General features: G+C 49.0%; 1 protein-coding gene across 2 annotated transcripts in view; it reads right to left on the bottom strand.

The window, feature by feature from the left end:
- Positions 1-18,807, bottom strand: part of FAM47E (family with sequence similarity 47 member E) — a 34,680-nt gene continuing 15,873 nt past the window's right edge. The window contains exons 6-9 of one of the 2 annotated variants that reach the window (XM_014607355.3): positions 18,201-18,353; positions 3,582-3,659; positions 2,283-2,493; positions 1-192 (exon numbers count right to left, since the gene is read on the bottom strand). In XM_014607355.3, the coding sequence (XP_014462841.2) occupies positions 125-192; positions 2,283-2,493; positions 3,582-3,659; positions 18,201-18,353 (510 nt within the window). In that variant the 3' untranslated portion in view covers positions 1-124. The remainder of the gene's footprint in view (positions 193-2,282; positions 2,494-3,581; positions 3,660-18,200; positions 18,354-18,807) is intronic. The other variant, XM_019498733.2, reaches the window with a different exon arrangement.

The raw sequence follows: 18,807 nt of genomic DNA, 5'->3' as shown, positions 1-18,807 counted from the left end.
TTCTGGTAAAGGAGCCATCCTTGAAAGGTTTATTTAGAAGAAACAGGATAAATTAACAACACAAGGGGCCTGCATTAGTTAATGTGCGTGAAGGAAAACCCTCTGCTTGCCCCTTGGAATCTCTTTAGCATGGCATGAAGTCCGCTCTTGTGCTCCAGTCCTGCTGCCTACAGCCAGCATCTGCAGGAGAAACTAAAACAAAGTATATTTACTGAGAATAGTTACTAGTGTTTAAACGGCAAAATTCTGAACACAGCATAAGACACAAGTATGCAAAGAGAGAGAGAGTTAGCCATGTTAGTCTCCAAAGTCATGAATATTTTCTTATTTCTATTTTAAATTACATGATTTCAGAGCTGTTTTTCAGGTGGCTACTTGCAGTCCCTGACTGCATCACACAGGCAATGAGTAAGGCAGGCTTCCCACATGCTGACCCCATTATAAGCAGGGGAGAGCATCTCCGCATATGTGAGACCATATGCAGTTTTGGCCTCCACATCTTAAAAAGAATATAGTGGAATTAGAAAAGGTACAGAGAAGGGCAACAAAGGTGATCAGAGGTGAAGACTAAAAAGGCAAGGGGTCTTCACTTTGGAAAATAAAAGGCTGAGGAAGGAAATAATAGAGGTCTATAAAATCCTGAAGGATGCAGATAAAGGGAATAGGGAACTGTTATTTATCAGATCCCAGAATACAACTAGGGGGCACCAACTAAAATTATCAGGAGGCAGGTTTAAAGGACATAATTTATTACACAGTGCATAGTTCACTTGTGGAACTCATTGCCACAAAAAAAGTTGTATAGGCTGATAGTATAACCAGGTTAAAAAAAGGGTTAGACATTCATGGAGGACAGATGCACTGGGATACATTAAACAGAATAATCAGGGATGTATCCTCTGCCATCCCTAAACAATTGATGACTGATGACAGGGGTTGGATTACCCTACACATGCTCCATTCAAATACTTCCCCTCTAACATATCTATTTCTTGCCACTATTGAATGCAGGAGACTAGTGGGGAGAGGGACCATTGGTCTGGCCCTGTATGGTACTTATGAGGGCAGTCCAGCTTCCTGGACTACAGATACTGGAAAATGGCACATCAGACTAATCTACTGCACAGTAATTTCTGCATACATGTAGACAGTGACACTTTACTGCGTATTAGATTATGCTCAGTAAAGTATCTTGTGTAGATGCTTCTACTGTGCCCTTTTACCATAGTTCTTGTACATTTCCCCTGCCTCCTCCCTTGTTCTCAGTGGCTTGGTACACAGGATCTGGTCTTTTTCCGGCTGCTTCTGCCACTGTGCAGGCTCTCCAGGAGACACCATTTTGGCATCCCTTCTAAATTGGTCCCTGGGACTGGCACTTCACTCGCCCTGCCCTACTTACACTTCTGCCTCCAGACCATCTTCTTGTGCCATCCTCTGCTGTTGTTTCTTCTCCAAGCTGTTCTCTGCTGTTACTTAACCATTTTATTCACATTGCTATCAGCCCAGGCCATCAAGCCTACTAAGGCTTCTCAGTGGTTTCATTTGTCCAGATCAGCAGGAACAAGGAATACAGATTACAGGCCTCGCTGACTAGATACTGGGATTCTGTGGCTGGATGGGAAGTGATGGGACTATCAGCTGAAAAAACTAGCATTTTGTGTGAAGCAGGTAAGGGAATCTGCCCTGGTGTGGAAAGGGGTCAAAGGAAAACTGACTCAGGGTCAGGGCATGAAGAGGCCTTCTGGTCAGGGGAATAGACAAGATATGCGGGAATCGTCTGGAGAGATTTAGTTGGAAAAGGGAATCAGGGCAGAACCCAGGCTAAAAGACAGGAAAAAAGCTAGCATGTTGTTTGATAGCTTCATCAACTATTCAGAGAGCCAGAGCTCAGAAACTATAATACAGTTTACTGAAACTAACACCAACAGACAACCTGCTACTAGGAAAAGCTTCCCCAGACTTCTGCAGCTAGGGTACACACTGTGAGAGCTCTACCTCTCCCTCAAGTACCTTCTAAAACAGGGGAGTGTAACAGTCTGCAGAGCTTTAACACCTATCTGCCCAAGAAGCTCAATTTAAGATAGGGAAGGTGATGGCAAGAATGGGCTGATGGTAAGAAGAAGAAGCCCAGCACAGAACAGGCAGGCTATATCAGAACAGTGACCATATCTTGTGGGAGAGGAAAGAGCTACAGAGGCAAAAGTGGGCAAGCAAAAGCAGCTGGAGCATGCATGGTATGAATACAGTTTATTTGCATGGATGATAAGAAAGCTTTTATTTACAAATGTAGGGGAGGAACAACCCTTGTTCTTTGTCCTTCTTTCCAGCTCCTGCTGCAGCTTTTCTAGCCTGGCTTCTTCCTCCTTTCATTGTCTGCCACTTCTTTGTCTTCATTTTTTTGCGCTCATCTCTCCACTTTCCTTTGGAGGTGACTGATTTAGGGGCTTTCAGGGTCTGTCTGTCACACTGTTTGGCCTCTGGGCCATGTCTAACCTATCGTGTACAAATGCGCAGAACACGGTCATTACAAGTCCCATGACTCAGTGACATCCAAAATCTCAGCAGACATTCCAGGAGGGAACATACTATATTTGCCCATTCACTGCCAGGTGTTATAACTATCCACCAAGCAAAATAAAGTGATCATCTCTAGCAGACAGCTGCACTTAAAGAGTAATTCTGTTTTAGATAAAACACAGAAGTTGGAGGGAGTGCTGCCGTCAGAGAGTTAAATAGAAAGGACAGTTTCATCCCTGGTTAATGGACAACAGGACCAAAAATAGACTGCAGTATTTATTCCCTGGTGAGGGAGTGGCAGTGTGTTAGAACGAGTTGTGGTATGTTCTAAGGTCTAATCCTCCCTGCTCACCTCTGAACAAATAGGGTACGGCTTTTACTGCTGCCATGATTAAGCAAGACATGTTTGCTGCACATGCTGAATTTGTGCACACAACCTTCGTTGGCCCCATCCATACAGCAGTAGAACTGTGCTAGTAGTCACCACATCCTCAGTAGTAGCTCAGTGCAATGCAAGGCTAATGTAGCTATACTGGTTCTAGTACCTGAACCAACTTATTCAGAGCTAATCTATAGCTAATACAGCATAAAACTAATCTCTACATAGTGCTGCATTATACCATACTGATGTGTCCCATGATTCAGTGCAGTTGTCCATAGGAAGCATGAGTTTTTGCGGTGTTTTAGTACAAACTGGTCTAGCCTCTGCTATAGTGTACTCCTGAGGCCAAATTCAGCTCTGATAGCCATGAAGCTTGGTAGGACTGGACTTGCACCCTTTCACAATACATCAGGTCTCAATTTGGCCTCAGGTCTAAGAGTACTGTTCAGTAGCATGGTACCTCCTGTGGTGCAGATGGGCTATAGACTCCTCTGTGGCACTGTTTTATAACAAGATTCTCACAATGTTCTGAGTCTCGAAATCCTTGTCAACTCTGGTCATGTACAGGTAACAATACTTAAAACCTAGCTGCAGGGCAAATAGTTTTGTTCTCAGGACTTAAGCAACCCTGGTCAGTGCTATTGATTATGAAGACAGACTGGTTTCTTTCTCCATGACTTACCTCTGGCTTCCTGTAGCCTTTTCTTTCAAGGAACTCCTTAAAAGCATGTGTTCCATGGAGCTGCATAACCTCTGCCTCCTAAGAGAATTTCCAGAACAGATTAATAAAGCACTCAAAATAAAATCTTTCAGATTTTTTTTCCCCCAACACCCTCTGTAAACAAATGGAACTACTATGTAATAAAGGGACAACAGTGTGGCAAACACTATTTCATTATAAATTTAAGTTTGTCTAAGTAATATCTGTTTTGTTCACTTCTATGAAATTCCAGGTGTTCCATAAACACAGAATTTGAGTTACGCTGTTTGTTCATTTTTCAGAAAATGTGAAAGGAAGCCAGTAATTACTAGCGATTGTTTTCTAAAGCTGTTATGGCCAGGGGGAATTACTGCCATCCTTAAGTAAATTTTTATTGTTCAAAGCTACAACGTTTCTGCCTCTACTTCCTTTTGAAGCTGGCCTTCCTAGGAATTTCTTCCTCTGCAAGGGTCACCTAATTCAAGCCTTTATATACTTCTAGCTTAGAGCTAAAAGGCTGCTGTTATTTACTTTTACAGTGAGCCAGCAGAAAAACCCTGCATTTCTATACACGATTCTAGACCCTGCCATCTCAGCTTAATTGGTCAATACTGTGCCCTGAGTGGCTGGCAGCACACAGGGCACATCTACATGAGACATTTACTGTACAATAAACTAATCAGCTGCTCAGTAAACGTCTCAGAGTCTACATGTGTGCTGCTGTTAGACAGGAGTAAACTAATTTATTTTGCAGCAGTGCATGTGTAGACACTGCCCAGGCTGGCTGGGGCATGGGTGTGCTTCAGTGTGGGGGCTGCCTGCTGGCTAGTCCCATCATAAATTGCCCTCATGCCCCAGCCAGCCCTTCTGCAGCACATTGAGCCAGGGGGAGCAGCCCCAGTCTGGCAGGCTGACCCCAGGTACCTCCTGCCACCTGGGGCTCCTCCGAGCCGCCTCAACATGCTGTGATCCTGGGTGCACATGCAAACAACGAACTCTGGAGTTTACTGCTTCACATTAATTGCATGTGTAAATGTGCCCACTCTGCTGAGGGGGAGAAAGTCATCTCCTTTTCCTACACATGTGTGTAAAGTGGCCATTTACACATTAATTTTTGGTGGTAAAAAAAAAAAGGAGGTGACATCTCCCACCCGACAGCAGCAAGCCTCTGGCTGAGGCTCTAACATTGTGTGCCACCACTGCTGCTCTGTTCTTCTTGCTACCAGGGCTGGCACTCCTACATGAAAAGCACAAGGTGCAGGGGAAGGGGGCAGGGAATAGGGAGCAGTGGGTGAGGCACACCCTTAATTCCATTCTAGCACCCACTTTATGCAGTGCATGGTGCTTGTCCCTCACTCGCCCACCTGTAGTTATACAACTGTGCCATCCTCTTATGTTTTACATTAAAATCAATCAACAGAACCACATTTTAGTTATGGGAGTTTGTAGCAAGTGCTCCTCCCAGGGGTGGTCCCAATGCACCCTGGTGGCCGCTCAGCCCTTGTTAACTTGGCTCCCTTTGGGACCCTCTCCCTTTTACTAACCTGCCATGCCGTCATGTTATTAATTTCTGATGAAAGGGAGGCTTTCCAGGGCTTCCAAAAACTGGTCTTACTCTTAGGACCACCGGTGCTTGTGGTTATTGCCTTAAGGGCCAGTATTGTGGGCTCCATCCTCCTCAGTACCCACTCCCATGCTTTGCAGGTGATCTGCTAATACCACTCTCTGCCCCTGGGCAGGCCCCAGGCACTGCAGCTTCCCTCAATGCACCCCAGTGCCTCCTGGGCACCAGACCTCCCAAGTACCTAGTCCTTCCTGGGCTCAAGCTATCTCTCTCTGTGGGCCTCATGCCTACCTCTTCTAAGGCCTGTTTTGGCCCCACACTGCACCCCTCAATGGGATCAGACTCTCCCTCTGCCCCAGGCCCTCTATTCTTTTGGTCCCTCTCTCTCTGTCTTGCTGGGCCAGCTGGGACCTCCACACCTCTCCTTCAGTCCTTTCCACAACCTCCATGAGTTGTTCATAGATTCATAGATGTTAGGGTCAGAAGGGACCTCAATAGATCATCGAGTCTGACCCACTGCTTGGGCAGGAAAGAGTGCTGGGGTCAGATGAGCCCAGCCAGATGCCTACCCAGTCTTCTCTTAAAGACCCCCAAGGTAGAGGAGAGCACCACCTCCCTTGGAAGCCCATTCCAGATTTTGTCCACCCTTACCATGAAGACATTTTTCCTGATATCTAGCCTAAATCTGTTCTCTGTCAGTTTGTGACCATTATTCCTTGTTACCTCAAGAGGTGCCCTGGTGAACAGAGCATCTCCGATTCCTTGCTGCGTCCCCTAATGAATTTGTAGGCAGCCACAAGATCACCTCTCAGCCTTCTCTTGCGGAGGCTGAAGAGATCCAGGTCCCTTAGACTCTTCTCATAGGGCTAGGCCTGCAAACCCTTAACCATATGAGTGGCCCTCCTCTGGACCCTCTTGAGGTTATCCACGTCCTTCTTAAAGTACGGCACCCAAAACTGGATGCAGTACTCCAACTACAGTCTGACCAATGCCAAATAGATAGGAAGTAATGCCTCCTTGGATCTATTAGTCATGCATCTGCTGATACATGATAAAGTACAGTTAGCTTTGCTGATGATTTCATCACACTGACGACTCATGTACATCTTGGAGTCCACTGTGACTCTGAGATCCATTTCCGCTTCTGTGCTGCTGAAAGGGTAATTTCCCAGAGCACAGAGACAGATCCAGCTTTGGGTCCAGCCTCGCTACTGCATTGCACGGGGGAATGGGGCCAGAGGAGAAGCAGACCAGGGCCGTACACAGGGCTCTGTCCCCACTCATCACCGGCCCTCTCGGACAATTGCCTCTGTCCCCAGGCCTATCTATTCCAAGGCCTGGTTTGCCCCTCTCAGGTGCTGGGCCCCTGGCACTCTGTTCCCAGGCCAATTTGTCCCAAGTCCTGGCTAGCTCTTGAGTGCTGGGTGCCTGACCCCCTCCAGGTGGTGAGCTCACCCACCCCTGTTCCTGGGCTCAGTGCTGCTTACCCCAGCTCAGATATTAAGGCAGGAGCCCTGCTGCCAGGAGCTCCTCTCCCTGTGGCTCCCAGGGGCAGGCTGCCTGATCTGCTCAGGCCCTGGGCTTGTTTGGCTCAGCCCAGTCCCCTCTGGTCAGGTGTCTCCTTAATTGGCCCTTGCTCACCTGCGGGCTGCTCCTCAAGCAGCCCCTCCTCAGAGTGACAGGCACACCAAGCGCCCTGTCACATAGTTGTACAAGCCAAAACTGTGACTATCATACGCCTGCTCGCACTCTCTTGAATGAAACTTTACAATACTGCTAGACAATCGCCCATCAAGAATGGTGGGGATGGGTGGGCGGGGACGGAGCACCAGCAGCTAATGCCCCATGCTGCCACCCCCTGCCTCCAAGGAGCAGGGCCGGGGCCACTGTTGTGGTTTTTTTTTTTTTTCCTTTTGCATTTGTTGGATGCTGTGGTGAGGCTGGATCTGCCTCCAGTCCCGGGTACCCTCCCCCACCTGCTGTGGGGCCTCACCCACCCGCTCCTGGCCCTCAGCCCCCGCTGTCATGGTGGCAGAGGGGCAGGTGGAGACGGAGCCCAGCGTCCCGCCTTGGCCCTCTCCTCGTCTGGGCCCGTTCTCTTCCACGGTGCAGCGGCAAGTCTGGATCCGCCTCCAGCCCCATGTGCCCTCCCCCACCCGCCACGTCTGGCTCCATGTGCCAGAACAGGGGGGCTCACCCACCCCCTCTGGGCCCTCAGTCCCCACAGTCATGACGGAGGCAGGTGGGTATGGAGCCCTTCATCTGGCCCTGGCCTGCTTCTCCTCCAGCCCTGTTCCCCGCCCCCCGATGCAGTGGCAAGGCTAGATCCGAAGTTGGATCCACCTCCATGCACCCTCTCTCACCCCCTGTGTCCAGCCCTGTGCGCCAAAGTGTGGGGGGCGAGGCCAATGCTGCTGGCCTCTGCCCCCTGCTCCGTCACCACCCTCAAGGAGCAAAGCTAGGGGGGCGGCGCAAGACCAGTGCTGCTCGCCTTGCCCCCCTGCTCTGTCCCCTCCGTCATGGTGGTGCTCCAGTCCCCAACATCCCCCTCTGCTTCCAAGGTGGTCTGTCCAGAGCAGTCTGATTAGCTGCTGAGGCAACCAATCAGTGAGAATAAAGCAATACGGACAGACAGCCTAAGGCAGGAGTGGGCAAAATGCGGCCCTGGGGCCATATGTGGCCCACCAGGCCATTCTATCTGGTCCTCGGGGGGGCCCCTAAAAAAATTAGAAAATTAATATTTATCTGCCCCTGGCTGTCTATCATGCGGCCCTTGATGGCTTGCCAAAAGTCAGTAAGCGGCCCTCCACCCAAAATAATTGCCCGCCCCAGGCCTAAGGCTTTTATAATATTAAACTAGAATTCTGAAAGCATTGCCCCCTAGTGGATAGAGGCAGCATCTCAAGGTGACATTCTTTAAGTGATCCGAGAGAGTTAGTTGCGTTGGTCTGAAGAAGTGAACTTTCATAGATGTTAGGGCCAGAAGGGACCTCAATAGATCATCGAGTACGATCTGCTGCATAGGTAGGAAAGTGTGCTGGGTTCAGATGACCCCAGCCAGATGCCTATCTAACCTCCTCTTGAAGACCCCCAGGGTAGGGGAGAGCACCACCTCCCTTAGGAGCCCATTCCAGATTTTGGCCGCTCAAACTGTGAAGAAGTTCTTCCTAATGTCCAGTCTAAATCTGCTGTTTGCTAGCTTATGGCCATTGTTTCTTGTGACCCCCAGGGCGCCTTGGTGAGTAGAGCCTCACCAATTCCCTTCTGCGCCCTCATAATGAATTTATAGGCAGCCACAAGGTCGCCTCTCAACCTTCTCTTGCAGAGGCTGAAGAGGTCCAGGTGCCCTAGTCTCTCCTTGTAGGGCTTGGCCTGCAAGCCCTTAACCATACAAGTGGCCCTTCTCTGAGTCTTCTTTTATGAACTTGGGTTCATAAAAGCTCATGCGCTCTCTCTTTCTACACACACACTTCTCTTAAACCCCTGGGTGGAGAAATACCCCGTAGGCTTCTACACTTGTTTGTTAGACAAATGGGGAAACTGAACAAAACTAAAAGACAAAGGGAATGGTTGCAAAACAAAGTAGTTTTTTTGTTGATCAGACATATATATCATTATTCATCTAACTAGAAAATTGCACATCAAAAATGATTGGGTGGGGGGGGCAGCAGGCAGGGACAGAGGCCTGCGTCCAGCCTCCGCACCTCAGGCTGGGGCTTGGGCTGGGGCCAGCGCCATCGCTGCTCCCCCACCCCACCGCTTCAGGCTGGGGCCAGGGCCTGCAACTGCGGTGGCGGTGGCGGGGCACAGCCACCAGTAACCCCCGCTCTCCTACCTCCCTCCTCTCTTCCCCACTGCTTCCCCTCTCCCTGCTGGCTGTTGTTGGGGCCGGGGGGTGCTTCAGCCCCTGGCTCCATCCCCTCCGTCATGGCAGTGCACCAGTCCCCATCGTCCCCCTCTGCCTCCAAGGAGCAGGGCAGGGGGGAGGACAAGTCCAGCTCTGCTGGCCTGGTCCCCTACCTGCTCCAGCCCCTCAGTCCCCGCTGTCTTGGTGGCACTCCACCATGTGTCTCTGTCTGTCCACTTTCTGTCCCCAGGTATCTCTCCACTTTCATCCCCCTTCTCTCTCTTCCGCCCCCCCCCCCCCCCCCCCGGCCTGTCTCTCACCCATTGACTCCTCAATCTACAGTTTCACTGACTACCTGTCTTGTACGCATACCAGCCCAGCCTCTGGCTTCTTTACTTTTCATTCCATCCAGGAAGAGCACACACCAACTGCTGAAACTTCCTTAGCCTGATAAAGGGTTTTTGAACCCAAAAGCTTGCTTAATTACTATTCTCCAGCTATTTGGGCTGGTCTAATAAAAGATATCAGATTCACCCAAGGAACCTTGTCTGCCTCTGTCTGTCCAGAGCACTCTGGTTGGCTGCTGAGGAAACCAATCAGAGTGTGAATAAAGCGTTACAGATAGATGGACAATGGCTTTTGTTATTTTAGAATTATTCTAATATAATAAAGGGCTTATTTTGTCTGTCTGTTTGTCTGTCCGTAACGCTCCAGGCCAACTGCGTGTGCACTGCCAAGATGATGGGCGGCAATTGGCTGGGTGGCCTGAGCTTCAGGCCATGTCTGCGCCACTGCTGGGGAAGTCTGGTGGCAGGGAACACATCCTGACTGCCCGAGATACCTCCCTGCCTGAGGGCGAAGAAGGGATTGTGGTGCTGGTGGTGGGATCATGGTGGCGGATCATGAAGTGCCATGCCGCACCTGGCGGGGGGAGGGTCAGTTGGGCCAGGCCAGAAGTGCCGTGCTGTGCCTTTGCGGGCAGCAGCACTGGGAGAGCCTTGGAGCACCCCTCCCAGTGCCCCCGCCCGCCTGCAGAAACAGCGTGATGCTCCCAGCCCGGCCCAGCTGGCCCTCTGAGTCTGCCTGGACAGCTGGGCAGCATCTCCCTGCAGGTCAGTGTAATGGGGGCCGGGCGGGGAGCAAGACTGAGCCCCCTGCGGCTCGTGGCAGAGGAGAGGGCGTGAAGGGCTGCCTCCACGTGATCGAGAGTGCAGGAGTGGGAGGTCCTCTGAGGGGAAAGTGTGTGTGTGTCTGCCTGTGTGGGTCAGTGTCTGTGTGGGTCTATCTGTGTCTGTGGCAGGGGGAGGACGGTCTGTGTGTATGTGTGAGTGTATCTGTGTGTATCTCTGTGTGTGTATGTCTGTGTCCATGTGCAGAGAGTGAGAGTAGAGTGCACAAGCCTGTGTTTGTGCGCACCTGTGTGTGTGCATATTCGGCTGTAGTGGGGGTGGGGAGCAGGCATGTGCCTCCCAGCCTGGCAGTGTCCACCCAGCCTCCTCTGCCAGCACCCGGAGGGGAAGGGGCCCCTTCCCTCCCCCCACCCCTGCAGCCAGCTCCCATGGGGGGAGGGGCCTCCAATTTTGTACTTGCCAGGGCCCCAGTACACCTTAATCCACCTCTGAGGAGAGGGGAGGCAGGTGGATGCAGAGTGGGTGGGGGCAGCGTGTGGCACAGAGCTGGATGCAGAGTGCCTGGGGGGGAGGTGGGGGAGGAGGTATGCAGATGGACCAGGGCCAGACATGAAGCAGTGGGGAGGGGGCCTGGAGCAGGGCTGGACATGGACTGGGGGGGGGGGAGAAGGCTGTGGGGCTGGACTTGGGGTTTCGTCCCCTCCCCCAACCCTCCGTCATTCTTGACGGGCAATTTGCTAGCGTATTGTATATTCACATCCTTGTATAACAAAAACAATAATATTCTTAAGAGCTGTAGCCATGAACTAGGATCCCATTATGCTATGTGCTGTTCCAGTGCAGGGTAAAAAGACAATCTCTCTTCTAAACACCTTACCATCTAAGTATATTGGACAAGAGATGGATATAGACAGGTGGGGGAGTACAAAGAAACAATGAGGTAATATTGGTCATCATAGTAGGCACATCAGCAGCCCAATCACTGTCAAAGTTGTTGTAGGCATAATGACAAACAAGAGGTTTAAGATGGGATTTGGAAAAGAAGAATGAGGTAGTTGTGTAGATATTTCTGGCATCAGGGCACCATAGGAGAAAGGATAAAAGTATTTGTTTGAAAAATCTATCTAGTGGGCCATGGAAGCTGGCATCCCAGTTCAGTCCAAGGTGGCAGCTGCAGCAGTTTTGGATAGCTACTAATATGGAGACATGATAAACAGAAAGAATCTGCAAGATTTAGACAGATCCTAGATATGTGGATCAAGAGTGGAAGATGATGCCAAGGCTGGGGTGACACTGAGAATGTGTTGGCAAATAAAAACCTAGGATTCCAGACTAGCCCAGGGATTGACATGACACTTCGTTCGATGAGTGACAGAAAGGCTTTATTTACTACAAGTATTTAAAATCAAGTCAAGTGAGCCCAAACCAAATCAAAGTCCAGTAATTAGCTATAAGGTGAAGATTTCTCACCAAACAGGTGACAAAGAGGCCTGTTTCTCTTTGACGTCTTGAGTAAGTCGGGTGCATCAGCAACTGGTGTCAGAGAGATTTCTCACTCTTGAAGCGTGCGTGGTGTTTGCTGTTTTACTGCCCTCTTATACCCTTAGTTTAGCATCTTCAAAGCATTCTTTTAGTTGTTTAAATCAAGAGAGAGTCTCAAGCAGTAATTGACAGGAAAAACCTGCTCATTACTGGTTATCAGAAATTTCTAATTTCAGTGAGTTTGTGAACAAATGAAGAGGCTGTGTGATCAAAGTAAGAGGCTGTGACTTGGATGACTACACAGGCTGGTGGGTGGCAAATTGGCTTGAAAGTCGTACCCAGAGAGTGGTGGTCGGTATCGACCTGGAAAGGCGTGGGCAGTGGGGTCCCGCAGGGCTCGGTCCTTGGACCGATACTCTTCAATGTCTTCATCAGTGACTTGGACGAGGGAATGAAGTGTACTCTGTTCAAGTTTGCAGATGATACAAAACTGTGGGGAGAAGTGGACACGCTGGAGGGCAGGGAACAACTACAGGCAGACCTGGACAGGTTGGACAAGTGGGCAGAAAACAATATAATTCAATTTAACAAGGAGAAATGCAAAGTTAGAATGCTGCACCTAGGGAGGAAAAATGTCCAGCATACCTACTGCCTAGGAAATGACCTGCTAGGTGGCACGGAAGCAGAAAGGGATCTTGGAGTCCTAGTCCACAATGAACATGAGTTGTCAGTGTGACAAAGTCATCAGCAAAGCTAACTGCACTTTATCATGCATCAGCAGATGCGTGACAAACAGATCCAAGGAGGTGATACTTCCCCTCTATTGGGCGCTGGTCAGACCGCAGTTGGAATACTGCATGCAGTTTTGGGTGCCACACTTCAAGAGGGATGTGGATAACCTGGAGAGGGTCCAGAGAAGGGCCACTCGTATGGTTAAGGGCTTGCAGGCCAAGCCCTATGAGGAGAGACTGGGGCACCTGGACCTCTTCAGCCTCCACAAGAGAAGGTTGAGAGGTGACCTTGTGGCTGCCTACAAATTCATCATGGGGGCGCAGAAGGGAATTGGTGAGCCTCTACTCACCAAGGTGCCCCTGGGGGTCACAAGAAATAATGGCCATAAGCTAGCAGAGAGCAGATTTAGACTGGACATTAGGAAAAACTTCTTCACAGTTAGAGTGGCCAAAATCTGGAATGGGCTCCCAAGGGAGATAGTGTTCTCCCCTACCCTGAAGGTCTTCAAGAGGAGGTTAGATAGGCATCTAGCTGGGGTCATCTGAACCCAGCACTCTTTCCTGCCTACGCAGGGGGTCAGACTCAATGATCTATTGAGGTCCCTTCCAACCCTAACATCTATGAATCTATGAGTTACCTTCTTCAGTAACAAGAGGTGATCTAGTTTAGAACATATCAAGAAACTGATTAACAGCCAGGAAAAACCTCATCGGGAGGAGACATCTATCACATGGAGAATGTCTCTTCCTGCACATAAACATGAGTTAATTGCAAAAGAAATAGTTACCATACTAATTAATCAAGGATTGACATTTCATACGGTTACGCACCAGACAACTAAGAGTCTGCCTGAAATCATCCTGAATGTAGCAAGGTAAACTGGAAGAGATACTTCATTATTCCTTCTCAGATGGCCTAGCCATGAACTCGCATCCTCTTGCATTATGCAGTTAACATCAGTATTCTGTATTTTACCTTTTGTGAGTAGGCCCAAGCTTAGCGTGAGTTTCGGAGTCATCAAATGGTGATATTGTCCATCATCATTGGCAATCCCTTGCAGTCGAGGATTATTGTTTTCCACAATTATCTTATCTCTGGGTCTGAAGATGGCTGATGAGGCCTTCTGGGATTGACAGACTTTGTTACAACTCAGGCACATGTGTCCATGTGGGGTGCATGGCTCTAGGTTCTTGATTTGGTTGGCAACATGCTGTTTCTGCTGTTCCTGCTTTTTCATCTCCTGTTGTCATCATAAGGTTTCAAAGTCCTGAGATCCTGGCAGTGGACTCTTCCTCCATTTGGGGCAGCCTTGGCCAATACAGGTTTCCCTTGCTTTATGCTGTACGTGTGTTCCTGGAAAACGGCGTATAACTCGAATTCGCATAAAGGGAACCCACTTTACAATGTAACAAATAGGAATACATTCCAAGACTTCAACTGTACTGACCCCCAGATCCATTTCTACTACTTCTGCAAGACAATTTTGGTACTCGCCAACAGCATATAGTACACACAAGTACAGGGCACTATCATAATGGGGATGGCAACTATAGAAACACACGTCACAGATAAGCAAAGAGCACAGATCCACACAGGAGACTATATTTTGGTGAGCATCACTCCTGCAGTCCACTACACAAAGCAGCTGACTGTGGGCTTCTACCACACTGATCGCATAACTGAATTTACCTTGCATATAATGAATTTTTGGTATAAAAAGGGTCACTGCATAAAAGCAAATTTGCACATACAGAACCTGCATAAAGCGAGGGAAACCTGTATTCTCCCATGAGTTGATGATGCATTTTTTTCAGGTTGGACTTGAGGATGCACTTGAAGCACTTTCTCTGCCCTCCTCTTGAGCATACACCTTCACTTAGCTGGGAGAATAAAACTTGCTTCAGGAATCTGGAGTTAGGCATCTGGATGACATGGCCACCCCAGCAAAGCTGATGTTGGATGATCATCATCGCCTTAATGCTCATGGTGTTTACTTGCAAGAGGAAGCTAATGTTGGTGTGTCTATCTTACCACTGGATTCAAAGGATCCACAGGCAATGTTTATGGTACTTCTCCAGTGACTTGAGATGTCTTTTGTACATTGTCCACGTCTCAGCTCCGTATACTAAGATGGAGATCATGACTGCTTAATAAACCCTGAGTTTGGTTTCAGATCAATGTTGTGATCTTTGAACACCTGTTTTCTCAGGCATCTGGAAGCTGTACTTACATATTTTGAGATAATATTGGATTCCTTTACTGATGTCAGCCTTCTTCAAGAGGTGTCTTCCAAGATATGGAAAATACTTCAGAGGTGCACCATAAATCTGAATTGCTGGAGCTGGGGACTGCTCATTAAGAGCTTGTTGATTGAAGACTTTAGTCTCCTGAAATGTTAAACTCAGTCCTATTTTCTTGTATGCCTCAGTAAGACATCAATAATTGCCTGAAGGTCTGCTTCCGAGTGCGTACACGCTACAGCATCATCAATGTAATGGAATTTTATGATTGAGGCCGGGATGCTCTTGGTTTTGACTTGGAGTCAGCTGAGATTAAACAGTTTACCATCCATTTGGTAGTTTAGCTCCACTCTGGCTGGAAGCTTGTGCATGGTCCAGATGTAGCATTGTGGTAAGGAATATTAAGTGTTAGAGCGATGATGCAGCCTTGCATAACCCCTGTCTTAACCTCGAGGATCTGTGATAGATCTGAGAACCACCACTTGCATACCATTATGGAGCAGGCAAAGAATGGTGACAAATTTCAGTGGGCATCCATACTTCAGAAGGATCCTCTTCTCTGTTGACAGAATCAAAGACTTTTGTGAGATCAAAGAAGGCTGTGTGGAGCGGTTTCTTTTGTTATGAGAATGGTGATGTTGTCCACACTGACTGGGAAAGGAGACAGTGGATGACTTGGGGTAGAAGACTGAAATCTTTAAGTCCTATTGAGCTTGTGCTGACAGTTACACATCCACAAGGAGCTGTCAGAGACACAGTATAAGATTTTACATTGGGCTGAAGAAGTGCAGAGTTTGTTTTGAGTCACCAGCATAGAGCTGAGAGGTGAACAAGGGAGAAGCTAAGGAGGCCAGTTACAGATCCCTGTGGCAATTCCTATAGGATGCAGAAGGGGAAGGGGGACATTGGAAGAGGAGTGGAGGACACGCTGAAGGAGTGATTAGAGAGCTAAGAGGAGAACCATGAAAGGATGGTGTCAGGGAGCCAAAGGAATTGAGGATTCCAAGAGAGAAGCATGGTCCATGGAGTCAAATATAGCTGACAGATCAAGGAGACAGAAGTCAGAAGGAGGACAGTGGCTCAGAAGTCATTAGCAATTTTGACAATAGCAGTTTCAGAGGAATGCAAGGGTAGGAAGTGAGATTGGAGAAGGCTTTGGAGGGAAATGGAGGAGAAAAACACAGGCAGCAACTGTAAACAGCAAGTTCCTTGAGCTTAGAGAAGACAGCAAGATGGGAAAGTATTTGAAGAGCCAAGCAGGGGCCAGGCTGGTTTCTAAATCACTATAAACACTGTTACTTAACAAAGAATTTGGAGACTTACTTGGCTCCAGCCCCAAAACAACAGGCTGCTTTATTCAGGAACCAAGAACACCTAACTGGGAAAGGGAAAGTCACTCTGGAACAACAAAGGGTGGAGTTCTAGCTCAATCTCCATCCTAGTATAATGACTAAGAATTTAACCCCATCACTGCCCAATTACTACAAACATCCCTCTGAGTACTACAGAGACCAGTTCAGCTACAACTGAATTTCAGCTTCAACTGGGGTGGAGGAAATACTTGTTAAATGCTGCACTGTGCTCCTAACATTTAGCTGACTCCAAGAAATTAAAAAACCTTAAAAGTTCCCCCTCCTCCATGCAAGGGAGCCTCAGGTAGTCAGAATGAAACCTGGAATCTGCTGAGGCAGCAAGATTAATTCCTCTAAATGTCCTGTGGGCTGTTTAATGCTTATATGCAGTCAGGACTAAGCTCTGCCAGGACTGCAACTGTGCAATGCTCTTTGGTCAATAAGTCAACAGAACTGAACCTGCATACAGCTGTGACAAATTTGACCCCTCATTTACAAGGGTTGATACCACGGCCCACAATAATTTCTTCTGAGCTGGCATTTTTCATGTGCATTGTCTGCCAACATGTGAATATTTTTGGCCAAGCCTGAAAATCATTTTATTGATCTAGGCTTGAGCTATATAAAAACAGGGGGGAAAATATTTTTACTAGCATTAAGCAGACATCAAGATAAAACTCTTTGAAGGAACCAGCCTACGCTGGGGCTGACCTGAGCAGCCTCAAGCTGCTCCTAGGGCCGGCTCTCCACGTGCTAGTCTGCACACCACTCCATCTGGCCCTCTGGTGGGGATGCAGGCTATCTGCCTTGACACAGCTCCCAGAGCCTGAGCTCCGTGCACCAATCTGCGCACTGTTGGGATGAAGAAGGGATCCTGGTGGAGGTCCTCTTCAGGCTCTTCCCGCATCCCCTCTTGTGGCTCATGCCACTCCTTTTATTCCCTCAGGGGGCTCTACCCCCTGAAGTCCAGCAGACCTGCAGCTTGCAGGTCCAAGCTCAGTCCAGGAGCTCCTCACCCCCTCCCTTAGGGAAAGGGGTGGCGCCAGCTTCTCCCCGCTGTTCCCCAATTGGTGGATGGGCTCCACCAATTGGAATTGAGAATTCTTGAGCCCATGACATGCGGGGGCTTGAGGGAAGTCCACCACATTTGCACTGTGATTGCCTTTTTGTTTTGAATTTGTACAGTACAGTGCTTATCTTGCTGGAGTTGGGACTGTATTCGCTGGGTGTCACAAAATTCTAATATTATAAAAGTCTGAATTCATCTGTCTGTCCGTAATGCTTTATTTGCACTCTGATTGGCTGACAAACAGGCAAGCAGAGTGTGAAGAAGTGTTTTGGATGCGCCATCATGATGGCAGAGACACAGGGGATGGAGCAGCCATGCTGGCCTTGCCTCCCTGCCCTGCTCCCTGCAGGTGGCGACAATAGAGCCGGGGGGGAGGCCACCAGAGCTGGCCTCGCCTCCCCCCACCCACACTCTTTGGAGGTGGCAGCGGTAGCGGTGCAGGGGAGGGAGCAGGGTCAGGATGCCACAGGTGTGGCGAGGCCACCGGTGCTGGCCTCGGTCTACCTCTCCCCCTTCTGTCATCACTGCCCACAGGGCTGACCCAGCGGCAGTGGTGGGGAGGAGCGGGCCAAACCCGGGGCAAGGTGTGGACATGCCGTGGCGGCAGCAGTGGGGGAAGGGGAGGAGTGGGCCCAGGCCTGACGTGGCGGGGAGGGAGAAGAAGTGGGCCCAGCCCGATGTGGCCCGACGCACCAGCAGCAGCTGGGGGGGGAGGGGAGGGGAGGGGAGAAGCGGGCCTCCTCCCCCCCTTGGGCCCAGGCCCACTCCTCTGCATCAGCCCCAAGCCCGCTCCTCCCGTCCCCCTGCAGCCACTGGGTCAGCTTCCCCTGTATCGGGCCCTGGCCCGCTCCTCCCCCTGCAACCACAGCGGCGGGGGGAGGGAATGGGCCCAGACCCCAAGCAGCAGGAGGGAAGGGGGACGCAGGCCTGTACAGGGGGCAGGCATGGGGCTCCATCCCTGCCCTTGCCTCTCTACACCCCCGGTCATTCTTGATGGGCAATTGGATAGTATAAATAATAAATACTAAATATTACAGTCAGTCAAGTATTCACTTGATCACTCCAGCTTGCACTGTGCCTGCTAGAGAGCATACAAAGTGCAGGCAAGATATAGTAACGACGTGTACTCTACGTTTTTAACTCGGCAGAGAATTATACCACATGTTCCATGGGTGCTTCCAATACCTTTTCACAAAACTGCTTCCTTAACTGTTGAAAGTTATCAATGGTTGCTTTTGGATCCATTAAAGGTTCATTCGCTTTCAGTTTTTTCCATGTTTTGGGGTTAAGGTACCAGGCACCATACTTAATCTTCTCAAATTTGGGCTGATAAGAGTCCTGCAAAATAAAATAGTAATATCAATTAGTGATATTCTCTTGTTGTGTTTATGTATGCCTCTACTCCCATAATTGCTCTGTACTGGATGGAGCATTAGACTGGACTGGTGTATGGTTTCAGGAAGAGGTACATACTAAATGGAAAGCTTGGCTGCCTATGGTGCAGATGGTGGATGTGAAGTACTCTTAAAAAGTGCTATGTAAAAATGTAGTGTTTTCCTAGTTGCCCTTAGTGATAAAAATGCAATAAAATTATCATCACTCCTGATTCTTTCATTGTTTGTTATAGTACAAACAGTAGTAGGCCCCAATCCACATCTTGTCTATTGATGCTATTCTCTTACCTCCTACTGTGCTGCTGAGCTATTTCTTTTTCACAACCAGTGGGTTTAACTGGTAATTGTCTAATTCCCTGTGAAATATTCCTCAATAATATGATAGAAAGCACAGAAGA

The sequence above is a fragment of the Alligator mississippiensis genome, chromosome 2, assembly GCF_030867095.1.
Source record: "Alligator mississippiensis isolate rAllMis1 chromosome 2, rAllMis1, whole genome shotgun sequence".
In the NCBI taxonomy this organism is placed as follows: Eukaryota; Metazoa; Chordata; order Crocodylia; family Alligatoridae; genus Alligator; species Alligator mississippiensis.
The sequence above is the reverse complement of the archived record's forward strand: the minus strand, read 5'-3'. Positions and strand labels throughout refer to the sequence as shown.